The sequence below is a fragment of the Camarhynchus parvulus genome, chromosome 1A (genome assembly GCF_901933205.1).
Source record: "Camarhynchus parvulus chromosome 1A, STF_HiC, whole genome shotgun sequence".
In the NCBI taxonomy this organism is placed as follows: Eukaryota; Metazoa; Chordata; class Aves; order Passeriformes; family Thraupidae; genus Camarhynchus; species Camarhynchus parvulus.
The window spans coordinates 24,168,137-24,187,857 of NC_044586.1; the positions used below are offsets into that span (position 1 = coordinate 24,168,137).

At 47.3% G+C, this 19,721-nt stretch overlaps 1 protein-coding gene across 2 annotated transcripts; it reads right to left on the reverse strand.

The window, feature by feature from the left end:
• Positions 1-172: 172 nt before the first annotated feature.
• NFAM1 (NFAT activating protein with ITAM motif 1) lies at positions 173-19,573 on the reverse strand. 2 transcript variants are annotated; one of them, XM_030960197.1, is made up of 6 exons: positions 19,417-19,573; positions 13,000-13,338; positions 11,872-11,981; positions 9,308-9,409; positions 4,686-4,772; positions 173-2,089 (listed from the first exon to the last, which is right to left on the reverse strand). In XM_030960197.1, exons 2-6 carry the CDS (start codon positions 13,097-13,099, stop codon positions 2,030-2,032), a joined length of 459 nt encoding a protein of 152 aa, XP_030816057.1. In that variant the 5' UTR covers positions 13,100-13,338; positions 19,417-19,573; the 3' UTR covers positions 173-2,029. The 2 variants fall into 2 exon arrangements, with proteins under 2 accessions (XP_030816057.1, XP_030816056.1); XM_030960196.1 differs by lacking the exon at positions 19,417-19,573 and adding an exon at positions 18,829-19,189.
• Between the last annotated feature and the right edge of the window lie 148 nt (positions 19,574-19,721).

Below are 19,721 nucleotides of genomic sequence, written 5' to 3' on the forward strand. Positions count from 1 at the left end.
AGAATTGTTCAGGCATAAATGTAAGAAACATGCTACTTTAAAAGGTAACAGAAACACAAGACAAATCAACTCACTGCAAAGAGAGATCCTTGCCAGGAAATTTCCAGTAGCATCCAGTATTTTTAACATTTATAAAATTTAAAAAACAAAACACAAAACCTAACCATCATTATTTTGAAAGTTTTTACTTTTCATCTAATCCACCAGCATCTGCTGAATATTTTATTGCCATACTGCAACATATTTATAATTCATCTCATCATTTCTTCAAATTTGTTAAGGAAAGGAATTGTTATACCTGTACAATCCTCTGTAAATTCTTCTGCGAACACAAATATTTCCTGGTCATATTAGTAAAATGTAAAACGTTTTACTTCAAAAATATTTATAATTGTTGTGATCACTTAACAAATTATAAATGGATCTAATAAGACATGCTGTCCATTCATTGCCTTTTCTGAAATGAATTCCTCAGTGCTGGGAAGAGAAAAACCATTTTTCTGTGGTTAAAGAAAGTCCAAATTGCATGTTTGAAATCTTTTCTAATAAAAAGAGCAAAGCAATAAGCGGATTATCTCTTTAAACATGGTATAGGAAGGTTGGAGGCCCCGGAGACATTTTCCACAGCCTCTATCTCTGATACATAGCAACATTATCTTCAGCTAGAGAGGGTCCTATGACCCTGGAGCTCAATTTTAATTTGATCTTCTTTAAAGAGGTTTCTACAATTCCTCTCAAGTTATGCTGCATATTCTTAGTTTGGGTTGGTTTTATTTGGTTGTGATTTCATTGTTGTTTTTTAATATGAGATAAAACAGCCTCAGCTTTTTGATCTGCTGGTTTGATCATGTTATACAGCTATTTAATGTAACTCCTTCCCTATCAGAACCAGAATAAGCATCACCAGAAACGGTAGGCAAGTTCCAGCTGACAGGGGAGAAAGAACTTGGACAGCAAATTCACTTCTAAGGCCTCCCTCCTCCTTCCTCCAGTCGTTCTAAGTTTCAGAACTGATCTCGCTGGCCAATAATGTACAGTGGAAGGGTAAAGGAGCTTTATACTCTCTACAACAGCCAGCTGAAACAAAGGCTAAACGATTGGTTTTGGTGGGGCAGAGGTACCACGCCTGCTCCCACAGAGGCTCAAAATCCCAAGCGATAACAATGCCCACTGCCAAGAAGAAAAGGAAACTGGGGAGCTCCCCTAGGACTTCTGCAGGCTGGAGCCTGGCCCCAGACCCGCCTGGCTTATGCAGCCCCAGCAAGGGAGTTTCCTCACGTTCCCACCTCCTTGTTCCTCTTTCTTGTTCTGGAATGGGCACTGTCACTGAGACATGTTGTCAGGAAGGGATATTTCTCTGTGTTCCTTTTCTCCACCTTTATCTCCATCAGTGCATCCAGTCCTCACTGCTGATATTGCTGAAGGGGAAGCATTTTCTTAGAGGCACTGATTTGAGTCGCCCCAGTAAGGTCGCAGCAGGCATCTGTGACTACTTGATGGGATTAGCAGATTATGAGAAAGCATGTTTGCTGTGGGGTTCCTGAGAAAGGGAAATGGGCAGGTGGATGCTTGGATCTGATTAAAGTATGCATGAAGTCCTGATGGCTATTTCAGCAAAGCCACAAACATCAAACCAGCAAGCAGGGAAGCATCCGGATTGTCCTACGACTTGCAGTGGATCAACAGTTAAGTATTTCAGTCGGAGCAGGTGAGAGAAACCTTCACAGATTGCCCATTCCCAAGATAAGTGCTTGACAAAAGCAGCTTTTCTTTTGCAGCAAATAGCTTTGCTGCAAAATAGCTTTGCTGCATCAATGCAGACCGAGCCCCCCCGAGGGATTTCAACAGATACATTCTGTTGTTAATGAAGGGCAGTTTAGAAGGGGCAAGGGGTTCACAATTCCCTCGTGGTTGTGCTCTGAAGTCAGTGTGGATCTCTCCATGTATCTGCATCTCATCAGGGATGTAAGAGAGTAGCTCTGCTATACAGAGAGATGTCTGGTCCACATAGGGTCAGGTATCTTCCCTGTTAGATATTCTCATACAATGTATCAGAGGATTCTTCTAGAGTTTCTTGCTTCTTAGGTGTCTGCAAAATGATGAAAAGGAGAAAAAAGAAATGGAGGAAAATTATTCAAAAGATGATGAATTAACTCTTAATAAGCAGACACAGACATTTGTTCTGTTAGAAATGGCTATAAGTGATCTGCTGAAACAGAAGCCACTACAGTGAGAAATGCTGCTCCACCAGAGACGAACGTGACTAATCCAGCCCAAGGGATAAAGATGCCTCCTTTACTAGTCACTCTTCCCCAAAAAAACTGTCAGACAGGGAGGGGAGGGAAAATTGGACTCAGTAAGAAAATAAATCACTTTGGATTCTCTGAAGGAGGAATTCCCTGACCTCCTCAATCCTGTTTCTTCAACAGTTGAGTCTATTCCTCACGACCGTTCCTTGTGTAGACAAGGCGCTGACAGACTGATATTTTAAGTGCTGTGTGGCACAGGCCTGCTGTAAGCAAGGTTACACAGCAAGCAGCTAAAATGCCACCGGCTGAACTAAGCCCTACCTACACTAGCATTTTCTCTGTTGCTACCACCAAAGGGAAACACTACAAAAGTGCTGAGTGGAGGCACCTCCAAAGCATGCAGGATTAACCCCTTACTATCCAAACTGGCCACCGGTCCAGAGTGACAGCATACAGATGTTCTTTTCAGAGCCTTTCTGCCCTGCTTCCCTTTACAGCTCCCCCTCAGTTGTGCAGCCTCCCACAGCAAGGACTGGGTTGGACCCTCTGAAGCAGAGTGAGCCACTGTTCAGCAATCTCAGCTCCCACTCACAGGCCAAACCCACTGACCCACAAGTCTCACTCTTAGGGAAAACACCCTCCTAGATTCTGGCAAAGACAGCTGGAGGACAAGTGTCTCAAGTGGTCACAGCCCAGGATGACTGAGGGAAGCTGATCAAAGTGCTTGCAACCATAGTGGATAGTGCAAACTCTCCAGTGCTGAGCTCATGGGATCCTGCCACTCACACTTCCCTTCCTCCAGAGCAGCACAAGAACAGAGGACACTTGGAGTTGTCTGCTCTCAGTGTGAGAGTTCATCCCATCCCCTCTCTGCTTTCTCCTCTCTTCCTCCCATCTCTGCTTTGACCTCTACCCCACCCTGGCTGAGGCTGCCAGTGCCAGACCCACTCACACACAGATGCTCCTCTGCTGTTGCCTTGTTGCTGCTCTCTTTCACAGACCCTCTGTCCCTCCAAGCAACAGCTGAATGGTGTGGGCCACATAAAGCAAATCAGCACAGTCTAGACAGCTCCCTGGTAGGGAAAAACCCCACACATACTTCATTTACCATCCAGACTGAATCATTTCAGAGGGAACAGCTGGTAAAGGTATACAGAAGAATAAACAGGATCAGAAAGAGGGCCCCTATCCAAAGAATTCAAAATGCAGCAAAACACAAATGCAGGGATGCTGTCTTTTCCAGTGCATCAGATAAGACAAGCCCATATAGAACAACCCATCTTCCCCTCAACAACCAGGAGCCTGCCACTGCTTTTGCTACCACCACCATGGTGGTGTCACAGCAGTAACTGCAGGAGGCCAGTGGCCATGGGACCAGACCACACAGCAAGTAGCTCTGACACAAAGGGGGCTGCTTGATTTTAGACCACCTTTTCTTAAAAGGTGGGAGCTGTGAAAATGTCTTAGACACGTGTCCTTAATGAAAGAGAGGGCTGGTACAACCAAGGCAACTCTCCCCAAAAGAACTTTAATGGGAGAGAGCAGCAGATGTTTTCCAGGAACATTTTCTAGCATTGGAAGAGGATATATTTTTTTAAGCAGATAAGAGGTCTGGAGAAGAAAAGAAAAATTAGGTTCTGAGGACAGGAAGGAAATGCTCCTTGGGGTGCCTGATGCAAGTTTTGTCCATATGAAACAGCTGATGCCTGCCAAAGGCAGGGTAGAAGGCTGTGTGGGCCTCTGGTCTGCTTCATGTGGCCCCCACAACTGATTTACACCTGCATATTCCTAGTTGCCTCTGTTTTCACTGTGAGTTTAGTTCCTTGTCTCTCACTCATAATTCTCAGCCCAACAAGAAGAACCAAGTCCAAAACATACCCACACTGCTTTTTCCTGAGCACCAGAGCTGACAGCAGAGATAGTGTAAGCCCAGCCTCTGCTCAAAACATCTTAGCTTCTGCTACCATGAAATGGCTCTCAGGTGCTTAATGCTGGTGCGAGGAAAGTTGTGTTCAGGGTCTGCTGCTGGTGCAGAGATTTCTTCAGCCCAGATGATGTCTCAGCTGCCTAAATAATCTGGAGAGGGCAATAACAGGACCAGCACCTGCCCAATTCTTTATGAATGCCTGTCTTGTTCAGAGGGAGCAGTGATGCCAAACCGTCGGTGCCTTTCAGCACACGTCACACAGCAAAGCATCTGCACAAAACCATGAGTGCCAGAACTGGTAGAGCTGCAGGAGCCAGGGTTCTGCTGGAAGAGGGAAGAGAAACTACATGTGCAGCCCAGCTGGTGAGTGCATGTCACATCTCATTTTCCCCTTTTGGTGGGACTGCAGACACATTTACTGCCTGCTAGGTCATGAGATTGTGTGGGGTTTCTTCCCCCAGGTGCCCAGGGCACATGGGAACTTTCCAAAACATAGCCTCAGCCCTTACCTTCCCTGGAGGATTCTTTCTGTGTGGTGGGTTGTTTGTGTTGTTCTCGAGGCTAGAATAGACATCAACTTGCTGCACATCCAGGCTCTGCACAGAGAAGAGAAAAGAAAGTAGGCGTCAAATAAAATACTTAGGTTTAAGATAACTAATTACCCACTGGGTTGCTCCCCATATCATGCCTGACATTTTTTAGGGACCCCTGCCACCTCCACAATGTTGAAGTTCCTGACCTTAACTTGGGCAAATAGAAAATCCTTTTCCCCTGAAATCCCTACAGTGCAGCTGCGTCACCTTCTTTTTTTTCAGGCTTACAGAGACAGGCTTTGATGTTGCCTACCCTGTGTAATGCAGTGGAGAAGAATGCCAATGCCCCTGCCTCCCTCTGCTCCAAAATTGTCCCAGAATGCAAAGCTGTGCACCAAGGCGACCACAGGTAAGAAGCAGTGCTCTGCACCACCCAAGACTGTTTAGGTGCCTGACAACCACAAGTTCTTGTTCAGGTTTATTCTGGGGACACAAGGGTAAGAAAACGGGAGAGGCTGGGGGTCCTGAAGCACAGAAGCTGTAGAAAATGAATATAATTTCTATTTATTGTCTGTTGGGTTTTTTTTTTCCCAAGCCAGAACTCTCCTTCTTTGAGTGAGCAAAGAATAATAAAAAAATCCATATGCTCCCAGACCCTCAAATATAACCATGGTCCCACTCAGCTACACAGAGAAACATACACACGGCCTGCATGCATATGCACCCGTTGTCCCCCAGGTAATCGTGTCCCAGGAGGTGCATGTCAGTTTGAGTGATATTCCAGATCTGCCTGAAGGATCAAACATAACAATCATGAGGACTTTTCCATGTGTGTTTCAAGGATGACAGCAGGTTGCCAAGGTGGCTGTTTCTCTGGCAACAGGAAGATGGGAGGAGCTCTGGCTGCAAAAGGGGCAGATGGTATTAGTGGAGAGAGCCAGGCACCCTGTAATGCAGTGAGAAGGATGAGTAAAACATGGAGGCTTCATTGGGGGCTGCCAATCACTTGAACCCTCATAATTTCATGCAGAGTTGCAAACACTCAGCATCTTTAAGGATCATGGCCAGCAGGACAGTGCTTTGAACAGGGCCAGAGCATACAGAAGCAGCACTGGGGAATGAGCCTTGGAATAAACAGGCACTTAGACTTGAGCTGCCCACAGGGAATGGGGCACCACATGACTCTCACATTCCCACTGCTACTCTGGAAACAGTCAAATTATTTCACCTGTCTGCTTCCTGCTCCTCAAAACCTGCTTTGCCTACTCAGACATCCCCACCCTTTGCACGTGCACATGTGCACACAGAAAATTCTATTTCCCCACACTCATTTTCAATTGTCTTTATAATGTCCACAGTGAGGACCTCATTTTGTGTGCTGAGCTTCCAGAAGCCTGGCTCCATGTCCCCTTGGCAGGACAGGCAGCCTCTTTCTCTACTCCAGTCTGAAGCTACTTTCAAGCAAGGTGTTTAACTGCTAGAAAAGATTCCCTTCCCTCCACATGCCTTCTTCCCATGCAGGCTGTTAACAATGCTGGTCCTTTTTGGTCAGTTGGAGAGCTGGTGTCTCCAACCACCATTTGTAAGTTAATTACTTTTACTTGGTCACTGATCACCTGCTACCGTCACAGTGAAGGCACACAGGCCACTCTCCTCCCTGCTGACAGATGCCTTCCCATCCATGAACAGCCTCCTGTCTCCCTCACACCTGGAAAAGCTCCTGTGCTCTGGAACCTGACTGCACCTGCACTGCAGGAGTTCTGTTTGCTGCTCAAAAAAGCTTGTTTGAAGTGTAAAGCAGATGAAGCAAGTCCCTCAGATTGTTATTTCCAAGCTGCTCATTAACTGAGCAGCTAAACTGGAAGTCAGAGGATATACAGGTCTGGTTCTGGGCAGTGCAGTGAGGTAGAGCTACTCTACAGCTGCAGGAGGACAAAGAGGGCAAGGAAGGCAGTGAGAGAACAAAGTGGGTTCCCAGCTGCCCCTTATTACCAGGCTTTTTCTACCTTGTATGCTTCTCACTGCACACAGCCACCCCCAGGGACCACAAAATACATAGTGGCACCTAGAAGAGCCACTGAGGAAGGTATTTTCTCCCAGGAATGTTCAGCAGGACAGCTTTGCAGAAGGTGTGTTAGGACCCTTCCCACACCAGGGATGAGCCTTGCTGCCATGTAGGATAACACAGAGCATTTAATGAGCTGTGCCAGCCAGCTCCAACAGCATCTGTTACTTTGATGTGCAGTGCTGCCTCCTCCTGCTTCTGCTCCCAGCTTCAGAGAGGGAGGACATTGTGCTTCCCTGGCCTCACCTTCCTCCAAACTCCAACCTCTTGCTTTCCCACACAGACAACATAGCTAGCATGTGCTGGTCTCCTGTCCAACCCCTGATCTCTGACCTCCTTCTTTATCATCATCTCATCACTGGGAGCTACTTCTCACTTGTCCTTCCTTTTTTTCCTTGCCTTAGATTACCCCAATGCTGATCACAGATTTTTCCCTTCCCCATGAATTAAGCACTGAGTTCAACACCCACCAATATATTTTCACAACTCACCTAGTTTCAAACACAGTTTGCAGGGCTGAGTTTACACCATGCAGAGCCCCAATAAAATTTAGCTGTGGAACACCAGAGTTAGCATTCAAAGGAAATAAGATTTGTCAACTTTCTATTCCCTTCATCTGTCCTGAGGGCCCATCCAATGCAGGTTTCCATCCCAGGGCTCTCACCCTCTCTCCTCCCCTGCCCATTATGCCTTGCAGGGCTGTGCTTGCTGCTCTCCACATCACAGCCCTGCTCTCAGCCTGTGCCTTGTCTGAAACAGGAGTTGCTGCTTCAAGCCCCCCCCACTGCAGCAGTTGCTCCACAGCAGGAAACTCCCGTGGGCAGACTCATACCCCCAGCATGCAGAAGGTGGTCCCAGGCTGCTTGCAGCCCTGCCAAAGAGGGCCAAGCCACCTGCCCTGCACACCGGGCTGGCCAGGAGCCCTGAACAGCTGGTGTGTGGTTAACAGGCTCCACAGGAAGGCTGCTTGGGCCAGGTCCATAGGGCTCCTGCAAGCACAGGGGCTCAGCCAGCTCCTGGGATTGCCTGTGCCTAAGGCTGGCTCTGCTGGCTTGCTATATTAGCCTTAGTGGAGCCTGAACAGAATAACATGATGAAACATGTAATTAAGATGGAGCTAAGGATGCATGACGAGGCCGACTGAGCGAGAAATGGATTTGATTTTTTTTTTGTCTCCTTGCAGAAATCATCCACTTCAGCAGGAAACTACCCATTCGGATTTTTATAAGCCTGCATTAAAAAGAAATTACTTGATACAAATGAAAAGGTTTATAACCTGCAACCTCCTTTACCCAAAGCATTGCCTTTTGCCCAGAATAAACATATCACATACAATACATAGTGCTCTCTTTTAAACTGCTACTCCAAAAATTAAAGGGCCACAAAATGGTGCCCCCCTCCCCCCCCCAAGTGAGAATGAGAAGGGGCAGGCCCATCCTCCTGAAGGTATCTGCCCCTGATCAGGTCTCCTGCCTCCCTGGCAGATCTTTGCTCCTCTCTGTAGTACATTCTCCAGAGCTTCGCTTTGTTTAGTTTAAATGATTAATGGAGCAGAGCTCACAGGTTTTCCTTGGAGAGACTCTTCCAGGCCTTATAGACCTCACAGACAGAAAGGTTTCCTAATATGCAGGCAACATCCTTCTCTACTCACTTTCATTTTATTCCTCCTTGTTGGTCCCACAGTTCACAAGAAAAAAAAAAAAAAAAACCCTTTCCTTCTTAGCGGAGCAGCCATCCCATGGGAGTAAAAGCAGAAAAAGGAATCCATATAAAATGGAGAGGGACAGGTTGAAAATGGGATTAGGAGTCCTGGTTACTTGAGGTAGCTGAGGTCTAGCCTGACATTTCAGGGGGACCACTTCAATCCTACTACCTATGACACTGCGGCTACTGGGCTCAAGGAGTGGGAACAGTATGGGAAATGGAAAAGGAGATCCTATACAATGAAAAGGGAAACACTTTAAAAAAAGCCTCCCTTGACTTTCTCCTTGCCCACTTCCCCCTGCTAGCTAGTGTTCTGCTCAAGACTGCAGTGTCTGTGACACTGACACCAGAGAAGGTGCCACAACTGAGGCCCAAAACAGCTAGGGGTTGGTCAGGGTATCATGTCTCTGCCCCTTTCCTGAGGCATCATTCTCCAGCTGGGAAGGCCATGCCCTTGTGACACTGCAGTACAAAGTGGCGCTGAGAGTCCCTCTTCCTTCCTGACTTTTGGAGACTCTTCTACCTCTTCCACCAGGAACCCTTCTTGGCCCCACACTTGCTGCTCTGTGCTGCTGGCAGAGGGAAAGGTGCTGCTCAGCAGGGCATGGGGCAAGGTTTGGGCACTGGGGAGGCCATGACCGGGACTAGGATGGAGACACACCCAGTCCTGAGAGAAGCTAAGCAGGGCAAGGTCACCAAGAGCAGGCTGGTATGGAGGTATTGCTTCTGTTTCACACCATGACACTGGCACTGTCTGTAGCATGGCAGGGAAAGGAAGGGTTGTACCATGCTGTGGACAGAAGAAATGAAGGGTGATTCTGGTACTCACATCATAGACAGGAGGTGGTAGTGGTGGTGGGCTGGCTGAAGGGAGCTGTGTTTCCACCTTCTGTCTCAGGATATTTGGCTGGTTCCTTCTAGGGCACAACACCTGCTCAGGGCAAGACACCAAATGACACATTTGGAGAAAACCACATGTCCCCAAAGCTAAAATGAATACCAGTGTCATATCAAAGCCAGCTGTTTGCACACCTCCTGAATGCTTCCACAAGAAAGAGTGTTGGCAGTGTCTGTACAACATGTGCTGGTTACTCTCCTCACTGCATGGTTAAGTGTAGAATCCTTCCAGTGGAAAGGAAAACTGGGCTCTGTGTGTACATATAAAGCACTTTCACCACCAAAACCTTACTGGCTGAAGGGTGTAAGTATTGAGCAGCATGAAACAATGCTATACGACAGGGAGTAAAGCAAGGCACTGGTCATAGTGCAGAAAGGAATTTCAGAGAGGCAAAATGCAATTACTTTTATCAGGATTTGGCAGGGAAGCTTTTCCTAATACAAAGAGTCTACAGAAGAGCACCAGACAATCATTAATGGTGACATCTAGTCAGTGATACGTGGATGCACAAGTCCAGCATGGAGATGAAGGAAGAAGGTCCCTTTGTCTGAATGTTTCTTGCATCAGATGAGTTCTCCTTGAACACATTCCATGCACACACAGAGAAGGGTTAGCTCTGCTCAGCAAGCAAGAGAAGAGGCAGAAAAGGCAGAAGGCTTTGCTAAGTATCTCTGTTCTAATTCAGAAAGAAGTGGGATGATTATATTCACATCACATGAAAACGACAAACTGCTTTCCAGTCCATTAGTAACTAAGGAGGATGCTAAATAGCTTCTCTTAAAGATAAACATTTTTAAACCAGCAGGTCTGAGCAAGCTGTGGTGAGAAATATGGGCTGCGTTCTGCAGGAGGGCAAATGTAATGACTGCACAATCTCTTCAGACCCCAAGGAGAGGCCATAAGTCTGATATTCACTGGCCCACCTCAAAACCCAGAGATGCCAATTGGTAGTCGTGACAGTGCCTCCCCTCCTCATCCCCACAGAGACACTCTCTAGGCAAACAGAGATGGGGACCTGTCTCCAGCTGACTCCGTTTGCCTCTTACACTCCTCCCCCACGGCAGACTGCCTGCAAGGTAAGTCTCACGAGATTAGTTGGGCTGCCAACTGCTGCCGTTCTGTTTTCAGCCTGCTGATCTCTGATTGTGTGTGCTGAAACCTGATGCTCCTTGGAGTCAAAGGACTGTACACACATCACAGCCTCCACATAAAAGAGCATGCACAGAATCAGCTGTTGTGGTGGCAGAGAGCAACTTCAAGGAGTTATGGGGCACACTCTACCTAGAAAACAACAATCCCATATTCCATTCTAGAAGGGTATTTTTAGGCCAGCCTTGAGATTTCTGGAAGAATGCAGATGATGCTGTTGGAACACCTGAGGGTGGCAGTACTAGAAGCAGTAGGTTTTCCCCAAACAACAGGGATTCCAATATCATGACTCCAGATGGTTTTTCCACTGGGTCCATCTCATGCAGACCTTCTAGCTCTGCTTTTGGCTTTTCTTCTCCCACTCTTCAAATCCTTTCTTCCCCACTCCTGGTATCCCCTTTGCTCTCAGCTTCACAGATTCCACTTCCTTGGAATCTGGTCCCAATCTGGGACACTAGTCTGGTCACCCAAGAGGTTCTGTCAATCCAGTCTTAAGACCTTCCTAGTGCTTCCTCACTTCCAGATTCCAGTCCCAGTTTCCCCCCTAAGGCTCATTGTTCCAGCCTCACAGAACCACTGCTAATGGAAGGTGTCCTTGGAGATTGTATAGTCTGATCCTCATCCCTTTATATTTTTTTTTCCCCACAGTTATTTGTAATTTTCACACAAGCTTCCTTGGGATCCTTGCCCTGATCCTTGCCTTCTCACTCTGTCTCTTAGTGTTTTCTTTGCCAAACAGATGCCCAAGGCTTTGGTCCCCATCCCCACCACACTGCAGAGTTTTTTTGCTATGGTGCCCGAGCTCAGGAATGCAGCTGCAGTCTCCTTGAAAGAGTAACCTCCATCTTGAAAGAGGATTAGAAATAGGCAAAGTCCTGCCATCAGGGTTGTAACAGATTTGCTCGGTTGCACAGGACATCACTTGTCTAACTGGCCCCTTCACAGAGGTTTTAGGCAACTGAACTGGTAAATTGACAAAAGCCGTGACTGAGTATGCACAAACTGCACTTTTCCAAAATCCCATCACAAGGCTACATCTCCTTGAATATTCTCATGGCCAGCACACTGCTAGTGTGCCTTCTTGCCCTGTGTCAAATCCTTGCTCTAAAGCAGAGCATGCTGTAGTAAAAATGATTGCCAGAATTTCTTTAATGGGCAGATCACTTACTCATTTTGTCCTTCTTGTAATCTTTTTTTTTCTCAGAAAACCTTAAGAAAATAAACTGGATCAGACACTCAGCATGGAAAATTTCAGCATAGGGACTTCCAATTCAGCCAAGTTATAAAAAAATGGAATTAATTCCTAGAGTGCATCAGGTATTGCTTTGTATTTGGTTATTACTTGCCTTTCTTTTCCACAGAAGCAGAGCTGTTGCGGTGATGCTCAATACAGCCAGAAGAACAGTAAGGGTAACGAGGATTTCCCAGCTGTAAGAGGTATTTATGTATCCTGTACCTATAAGAAAGAAGGCAAAAGGTTCACAGTGAGAGTGGAACCCTGCTGTATTTTTAACCCTGGAAAGAGCCTTGAGAAAAGTAAAATACAGGAGTGCAGAATATAGTGGCAGAAATGCATACACCATTCAAAACATACTCTGACTGAACAGAGAGCAGGGTGCAGCTGCAGAATCACACAGAAGATGCAGGGTATAAGCAGCTCTACTTCACAGAGGGAGGTGATATGAGACAAGAAATTTGGTAGATTGAGGTTGGCAAAGGTCTTTTTGTGATAGGAGCAGAAAGACAGATGGTGGAATGCACACAGGCCACATGAACTGGGAGGATGGGTACTGCAGGTATCCTCTGACCAGCAAAGCTACTTCATCACAGCTCTTTGCATTTACATTAACAAGTTCTTTATATCCAACAGTCATTAGTGCATATCCAGCCAGTCAGCAGCATGCACTTCCTTATCACTTTTCTTAACATTCCTCTTATGTTGCATCAAGCTTTCCACTGCTTTCCAGTGTGCTCATTAAGTGACCAACCAACTCCCTGTACCAAATGGAAAAGAGGGAGGCATGTTGGTGAGGCCATAACCTGTTCATGAGTCCCTAAAACTGAGCATGCTGCATCTGTACATGTGGTAACAGCAAGCACCCTAATGAGTGACCTTATCAGCTGCCTCTGTCACACTGCTGAAGAACAAACCACACTGTCTTCTGAACATTGACACCTAAAAGCACTGTCTGATCCAGTGCTCAGGGTCCCTAGATAGATCCTGATTCCCATCTGGCAGGGCTGATATAAATTACTGTCTCTTCATGTCCCCATCTATGCATTGGGAACAGCAAAACACCTGTTGCCAAGTGCATTTCAACTCTGATGGCAATTAGTATTGGGCATAAAGCATTATTCATACCTGACTTCATAGCACATATGGATAGAGAAAAAGAAGAGCATAGATCAGGTTTCCACAGCCAGATACAACTGATTTTTAACCTCCTGCCCTTACTTTCTGGTTTTTCACTTACCTCTAATAAGGACAAACACTCCCTTTCCCATTTTTTGGATATCATTCCATTTGACCTCGCAGTAGTATGTGCCAGTAGAGGAGGTGTTTTCAAGTGGCATGATTCTGTAGTCATAAGATAAGGCAGCAGTCTTATTCTCTTCTCCAGAAGGAATGGCTACGTTTTCCACCCTACTACAGATAAATGTCTTCTGATCCAGTGAATTAATCCAGTAATAGGAGATTGAAAATTTGGTGTATTTCGGCGTGTAAGGGAAGATGACTTTACAGGGGATGGATATTTCTTCCTTGAGCAAGGCAACCTGGATTGGAGGCTTCTGCTGTACATCGACATTTCCTCCTGTAAGAGTAATAACTGTTAGCAGTCACCTAACCTCACTATTAGTGAGGAGAGGATGGCTGCCCCAAAGACAGGATCACTCTGAAAACAACCACACACCAGGAAGCACACCCATAGCACACAGTGCTGGCCCTTGTCAGAAGCTGAGTGATTCAGAGCATGTGCCCTGTGTGATCTGTCACATCTCTTGGGTAATTGCTGTCTGATCCACGATAGCCTGCTGCATTCACAGGCTTCCCCTTTTCTCTTGTGAGCTCCTCCATACAACAGCAGCACGCAGAAAGACAGGAAATTAAGCAGGAAGTGAACTGATTTTGCAGTGGTGTTTGAACGTATTTACAGCAGGTGAATAGAAAGCAATTTTCCAAGATAAATGCTAGCTGGACATCTCCTGATGTATAAACCACGCTCGGGAATCTACGTGTGGCCGTGTGATGGCTCTGTGGCAGAGAAGGTGTTGTACACAAGCAGGTGTTATCAGTGGGGCTGTGTATTTCTGAACAGCAAGTGAGGAAGGAGATTGCATATTCTGTATAGGGGCCAGCACCAGAAATAAGCCACAGCTTAATCACTCCAAACCTTTGCTGCTCTAAAATGGGAGCAAAGCACACTATCTGCAGATGACTGTAGATCTTAAGTATTTATACGTGACAGTATCTTAGGCAGAGATGAGAGCATGCCCTTCTCATGCTTCCTCCTAATACACACAAGGCAGTTTAAAGTGATCTATCACTGAAACTCAGTAGACAATGATGTCAGAAGTTAAAAGAAAGGACGAATAAGATGGGGAACCACACCATGGTTCACTCTCTGTTTTGCTTAATGAAAAGGAAAAAAACCTAAGAGTGAGCCACAGGCTAGTAAGGAGACTGGGGTACAGGACTTCCTCGGTTCACAGCCAAATCTGGGTTCAATATCAGGCAATCTCTGGATCTATTCATTTGTCAACTGATATAAAACCACATATAAGGCAACTTAAGAGGAGGCTCTTTGAGAAAGGAAACTGGAAACTTACAAGTCTTCTCACAAAATGAAGGATTCTTTCAGAGACATGAAAAGAGAAGAGGGGAAAAAAGGGTAGAAAGAGAAAGTAGGGGATGAACAGGCTTTTCCATTTATGCTTTCGATGGGATTCCCTGGAGTTCTGCATCTATGAACAGGCTCATAACAAGGTATTAAAGCTGTCCCAGAACACAGCCAGGCTTGCTTTTCTGTCACCATGGACTAACGCTGCATCACAACAGCAGTGTCACCTCAGCACAGCAGGAGCTGGCACTGGAAAAGGCAACTCGGACTTAGCACTGCTGAATGCTGAGCACTGAGGATTCGTGGTGCGGGACAACAATGGAGAGAGGGCACAACTACTGCCCCGAAAGGACTGCTGGGAAGTACCATATGTTAAGGAAAATTCTCTACATGTCACATAGCCAGGAACAACAGCCTGACAGTAAGGAAGAGCTTAGGTTACAACACCAGAGAAAGGTTCTTGGCTGTAAAAGCAACTGAGACACAGTACAGTCCTCAGGGACATGCTCAATCCTGTGTACACTAGTTACAATAATATTATGGAAAGGTGGTAACAAAATCCAGCAGACACTGTGGGAGTGATAACCCACGTGGCTTATTCTGGGCCATGTTTTTCAAAATGATTCATCATCCTTCTCCTCATCTCTATACAGCAGAACACACATGAATATAGTTTCTACATCAGACACAGCTAAGCACTACTGTAACAAAAGAGACGAGAGATACATCTTCTCCTATTATCCCAGAAGCCACTAGGTTGAAAAGAACATACCACGGAAAAAGCCAAACCATTTTATTTAGGTTATCTAACCCTTCTCCCATGTTCCCTCGTTCTTGAGGATTCACTCTCTTAGCTTTGAAATGCTTAAAAGACAGAAATAGCAGCAGCGTGCAAATTCCTAGAGGGGATCTCTGGAAATTAGCAAAAGATAGCAGCTGGAACTGCTCTAATATGAAAAACATGAGAGTAAACAAAAGGAATTAAAAAGAAAATATTTGTTTACCTCCACACTGAAGCAACCAATGAAACAGGAAGATGACTTTTAGATTTGGGATCATGACGGGGAGGTCAAAGGCTATAAGAGCGCACCCAGACACAAAGATCCAAAAGGCAAAGGAGGTGGGGGTTTGTCAGGTATTTTCATGCCAGGGCAGCTGGTCGATCCCCTCCTGTTTGCGAAGGGACAGGCGAGATGTACACACACTGCATTTGGCAAGCAGTTCCTGGCAGATGCAAGCTCTTCTGCTTTTTGGTCAGACTCCTCCCCACACCAGGGCTGACTTCTCTGTACTACAACAATGGTGTTAAACCTACTAGCGGGTGTCCAAAGACTAGACCACAAGCACTTTAACACACAGAGCTTTGCTTCCTGATGGCTGTAAAATATTGCATGCATTTACAACGAACTTTGTCACCTTCCACAAAGTGGGGGATCACCTGTTCTGCCTTCAACACAGAAAACCAGTACACACACGAGTAGTCAGTACAGAGCAAAGGCTCTACTGTACCCCTCACTCCATAAAATGGCCCTCCACAGCCAACTTCTCCACTAGGACCCTACAGAGGAAGGCACTCACATTCACAGTGTGAGGACAACCAGACAGTGAATTCGTCCCAAACAGCTGGACCATTTCAGATCCGCACCATGCTGGGTCTGAATCAGCTTCGCAGTGCAGGCAAGCTTTAAGTAATCTATTGTAGGCAAATCTAAGGAGAGCCCTTTGAAGAAGAAAAACCACGTTTTGTGGGAGGCTCCTGCCGCCTATACTCACGAAGAGTCTTTGATTTTCAATGAACGCTTGTTTTTAGCTAAGACATCTGCAATGCAACAGCTGAGCAGCATCTGACTCATAAGAACTCCTGTGGCTGAGAGGTCTTCACTTCTCTTTAGGCAGCTTCCTCCTTTCACACTTCTTGTGAGACAATTGCACTGTCCACAAGAAAGGACTTGCTGCAACTTCAAGGGTGCCCATTCACATGGGGTGCTGTGCTGCAGAGACTGGTGGGGGATGGTCATGTGGGGAAAGACCTAAGACAGCAGATAAGCCTGTTAGCTTTGCGTATTCAAAAGAACTATCAGTTGTTTTATGCCTCTAGACTTTGTAGGAACAAAGTTTACTCCAAAAAACCTTTGGTTTACAGCATTGTTCCTCCTGTTCAGCCTGGGACAGGTTCCCAGGAGGAAGGGGTCTTGACACAGGGGGAGGCATGTGCTGCATGATGCTCAGGGACAGCTCCAGTACCTCTCTGAGAACCCTGACAGATGGGGAGAGGAGAAAGTGGCTTTGTGTGGCTGGTGCAGCAGCTGCACTCCTCCAGGGAAGGTTTAGCTCAGATTAGCCAAAACCAACTTCTCTCCCCAAGACATGCTGATATGAGCTGCACGGGGCTGGTCTCAGCTGGAAATCACTCCTCACAGGTCTTAATGCTGAGCAGCAAGGACAATCAAAAGCAGTAACAAGACACTTGGGGCCCACTTGGTATTTCAGATATGGAGGCACAGATCAGGCAGCTGTGGCTCTGGGGTCACAACAGTATCCAGAAGCCTTTCTCAGGCCTGAACAGATCTCAAGGTAGTTGGGGCAGGGAGAGAGAAGGAAGCAGAGGCTCACTACCTTCCTGTGGAAGAACTCCACTGAATAGTGAGGGCTTCCTCAGCTCTTATATCATGCTCATCCCCATGGTAGCACACAGCTTTGTAATTTCCAGTATTGATGTATTTCTAGAGGACAGAACATGGTGCTCCTGCCAGTGATGTGTTTTAACTGTTATCAGCATTTATCTGCTTCAGGAATTCAGGGTGATAAGTGAATTAAATGTGGTAGGTTTGTAGGGCTGCTAGGTCAACATCATCCTTCTGTCCTTTCTGTTCTCTTCCTATAAACAATCCTGGTGCCACTCGAAATGCCAAGTCCTAGAAATATCCCTGTCTGGAATTTTAAAAAAAAAAAAATCTAGCATTTCAAAAGAGATCACACATAAGACTCAGCTGCGGGATTAAAGGCACAGCCAGGCCAGAAATACATTCACTGCTGGGATTTGCTATGGTAGAGCTCACTGAAAAGAAATGGCTTTGAAACGACTACCCAGCAGCTATTAACTGCGAGACAGGATGACATTCTGTTCCTTAGAGCCTAAAGGGAGCCTGACTCTTTGAATGTTAAATTCTAATTCAATTTGGTCTGGGGATTCTGAACTGAGTTTTAACCCTGGAGACATAAATGGGAGGAAGATGAGGAAAAGCTGGGGAGTTGCTATTACCAGCCAGTAGCAGGACTGAACTGATCGCCCCAAAACTTACGTGGAGCTAACCAAGATACCTGTGCCAAAGGAAATAAATTAAAAAGCTCCAAAGGAACAGGTCATTGTATGACCTTCACTCATGCATTATACAACACATGGGTGCATGTGAGCCAGTCTCTACAGCACGACGAGGAGAGAACAGCCTGGCTAGCTGTAAACCCACCACAGCACTGACTGGCCAGGACCTGTATGGCTTGGTCCTTCCTTTGATGCAGCAAATGCTGACACTTCCTGAAATTAAATACAGGATTGGGGTAGATTCAAGCCAGTTTCTGCCTATAGCTGAAAAGCGGATATTAATTTCACTGAAGCACTTTAAAAAACCCACAAGAGTGGCCAACATTCCCAGCCGTGAGGAAAAGCACATTGTTCCAGCATGCATGAACAAGAAGTTTGGGCAAGTGCTGCACCTACCAGAAGTGCCCGTTCACAGCTGTGTCCAATGTACACCCACAAGTCAAGGCACACACACGAGCCCACACATGCCTCCAGAGCCAACTCCAGGGAAAGCATTAATTCAAACAAAAAAGCTGCTGCTAGCCAAGGCAAAAGCAATGCTGCAGAGACCACAACAAAGCCTCTTTATTGCTGAAGCGTTTAACACCACAACCATCCAAAAGAGAAACACCGCTTGGCACACAGAAAAGCTGCAGCAGCTCAGCGAGCCTGCCTGCACAGAGCGCTTCAGAGCATTCCCCAGCACGGCAGCTCTGGGTTTGCTGCCTTGTCAGAGACCAGCTCAAACCCCCATCGCTGAAAAGCCAGCCAGTGGCAACGTGCTCCTCTGAGGATTCACAATCTCTTTGACTCATCTAACCCCAGACTCCCGGGCGTAGTTTCCCTCTGTCTGGCAGCAGGAGCGACAGCAGAGCCAGCATGAGCAGGACCGTACCCCTGCCAGCATTTTTACCACTGTTGTGTGTCGAGTGCCTCTCAGCAGGGCTGGATGATGCTGAGGTAAAAGCTGCCAATGCCCTCACTACGTTTCTACCCACTGAAATGCTGTAGGGAAGAGAATGATCAGTAACTTGATGGGAAAACAGAAAATTAGAGGTGTTGACACCACCATGGGGAAGGGAGGGGACAGTTCTCGAATTCCCTTTCACCAGCAAAACAAGCCTGCCTTAGAAATCACCCACTCCTGCTTTTCCTCTGCTCACCTGCTGGAACGATTCCCAGGGACTAAGTCAGCCCAGGCCTGATGCACTCTCGGGGCCGTGCCTCAGCCCCGCGGTGAATCCCACCCGTTCTTCTTCACTGGCTCCTTGCGTGGCAAGCTGCGGCCAGCGGGAATTCGCCTGGTGGGAGAGCTTTGCCTACTCAGGGTGACACCTTCCACAAGAACATCTACCTGGCCGGGCCTGGGGCTGACGCGAGGCCAGGGCGGTGCGGGCCATGTTAGGTCCGCCTGATCCAGGGGGTTACATCTTACCGGGGGCAGCCCCCCGGCCCCTGCGGGAGGCAGAGCCACGCACACGGAGCCCAGTGCTGCCGTGCCGCGGTGGCAGGGCGGGCAGGGGCGGGCGGTGGCCGCTCCCGCCGACCCGCGCCCTCGCCCACAAGATGGCGCCGCCGCCCCGGCCGCCCCCTCCCTCCTTCCCGCGCCCGCCCACCCACCCGCCACCACGGGCCCGGGGCACCGGGGGACCGGAGTTGCAACCCTAGAGAAAACGAGCACAACTAGGATCCACTTAAGGCAAAATTAATGCTAATTAACCGTAATCAACAGCTCGAGGAACAACTTTTACTCGGCAAGCTGCAGATACAGCAGTCGCAGTTCGCTCGTCAGGCAGGAGCAGCAGAAGACGGGTGTGAAAAAGGAAAATGAACCGCTGTGCCGCAGGTGTGACCCATCCCCGCTGTGTCCTGCCCTTGTCGCCGCTCTCTGCGCCACAAGTCGTTGTCCCCGCAGCAGCCCAGCCCAGTCATCCCCCACACGTCTCTTGCCCCACCACCGGACCCCCCCCTCGCCGCCCTCTCTGGCAGCGCAGCCGAGCCACTTCTGCCGAGCCCTTCTCGGGGGGCAGCAGCCCCAGCCGGGGGCCAAAGCACA

Coding starts and splice junctions, on each gene's coding strand:
- NFAM1 (XM_030960197.1), bottom strand. CDS start 13,099: ATGCCACTTGAAAACACCTCCTCTACTGGCACATACTACTGCGAGGTC. Junction 11,982..12,999: donor AGTGTTTGTCCTTATTAGAG/GTAAGTGAAAAA, acceptor TCTTTCTTATAG/GTACAGGATACATAAATACC. Junction 4,773..9,307: donor TACCACCTCCTGTCTATGAT/GTGAGTACCAGA, acceptor TTCTCTGTGCAG/AGCCTGGATGTGCAGCAAGT.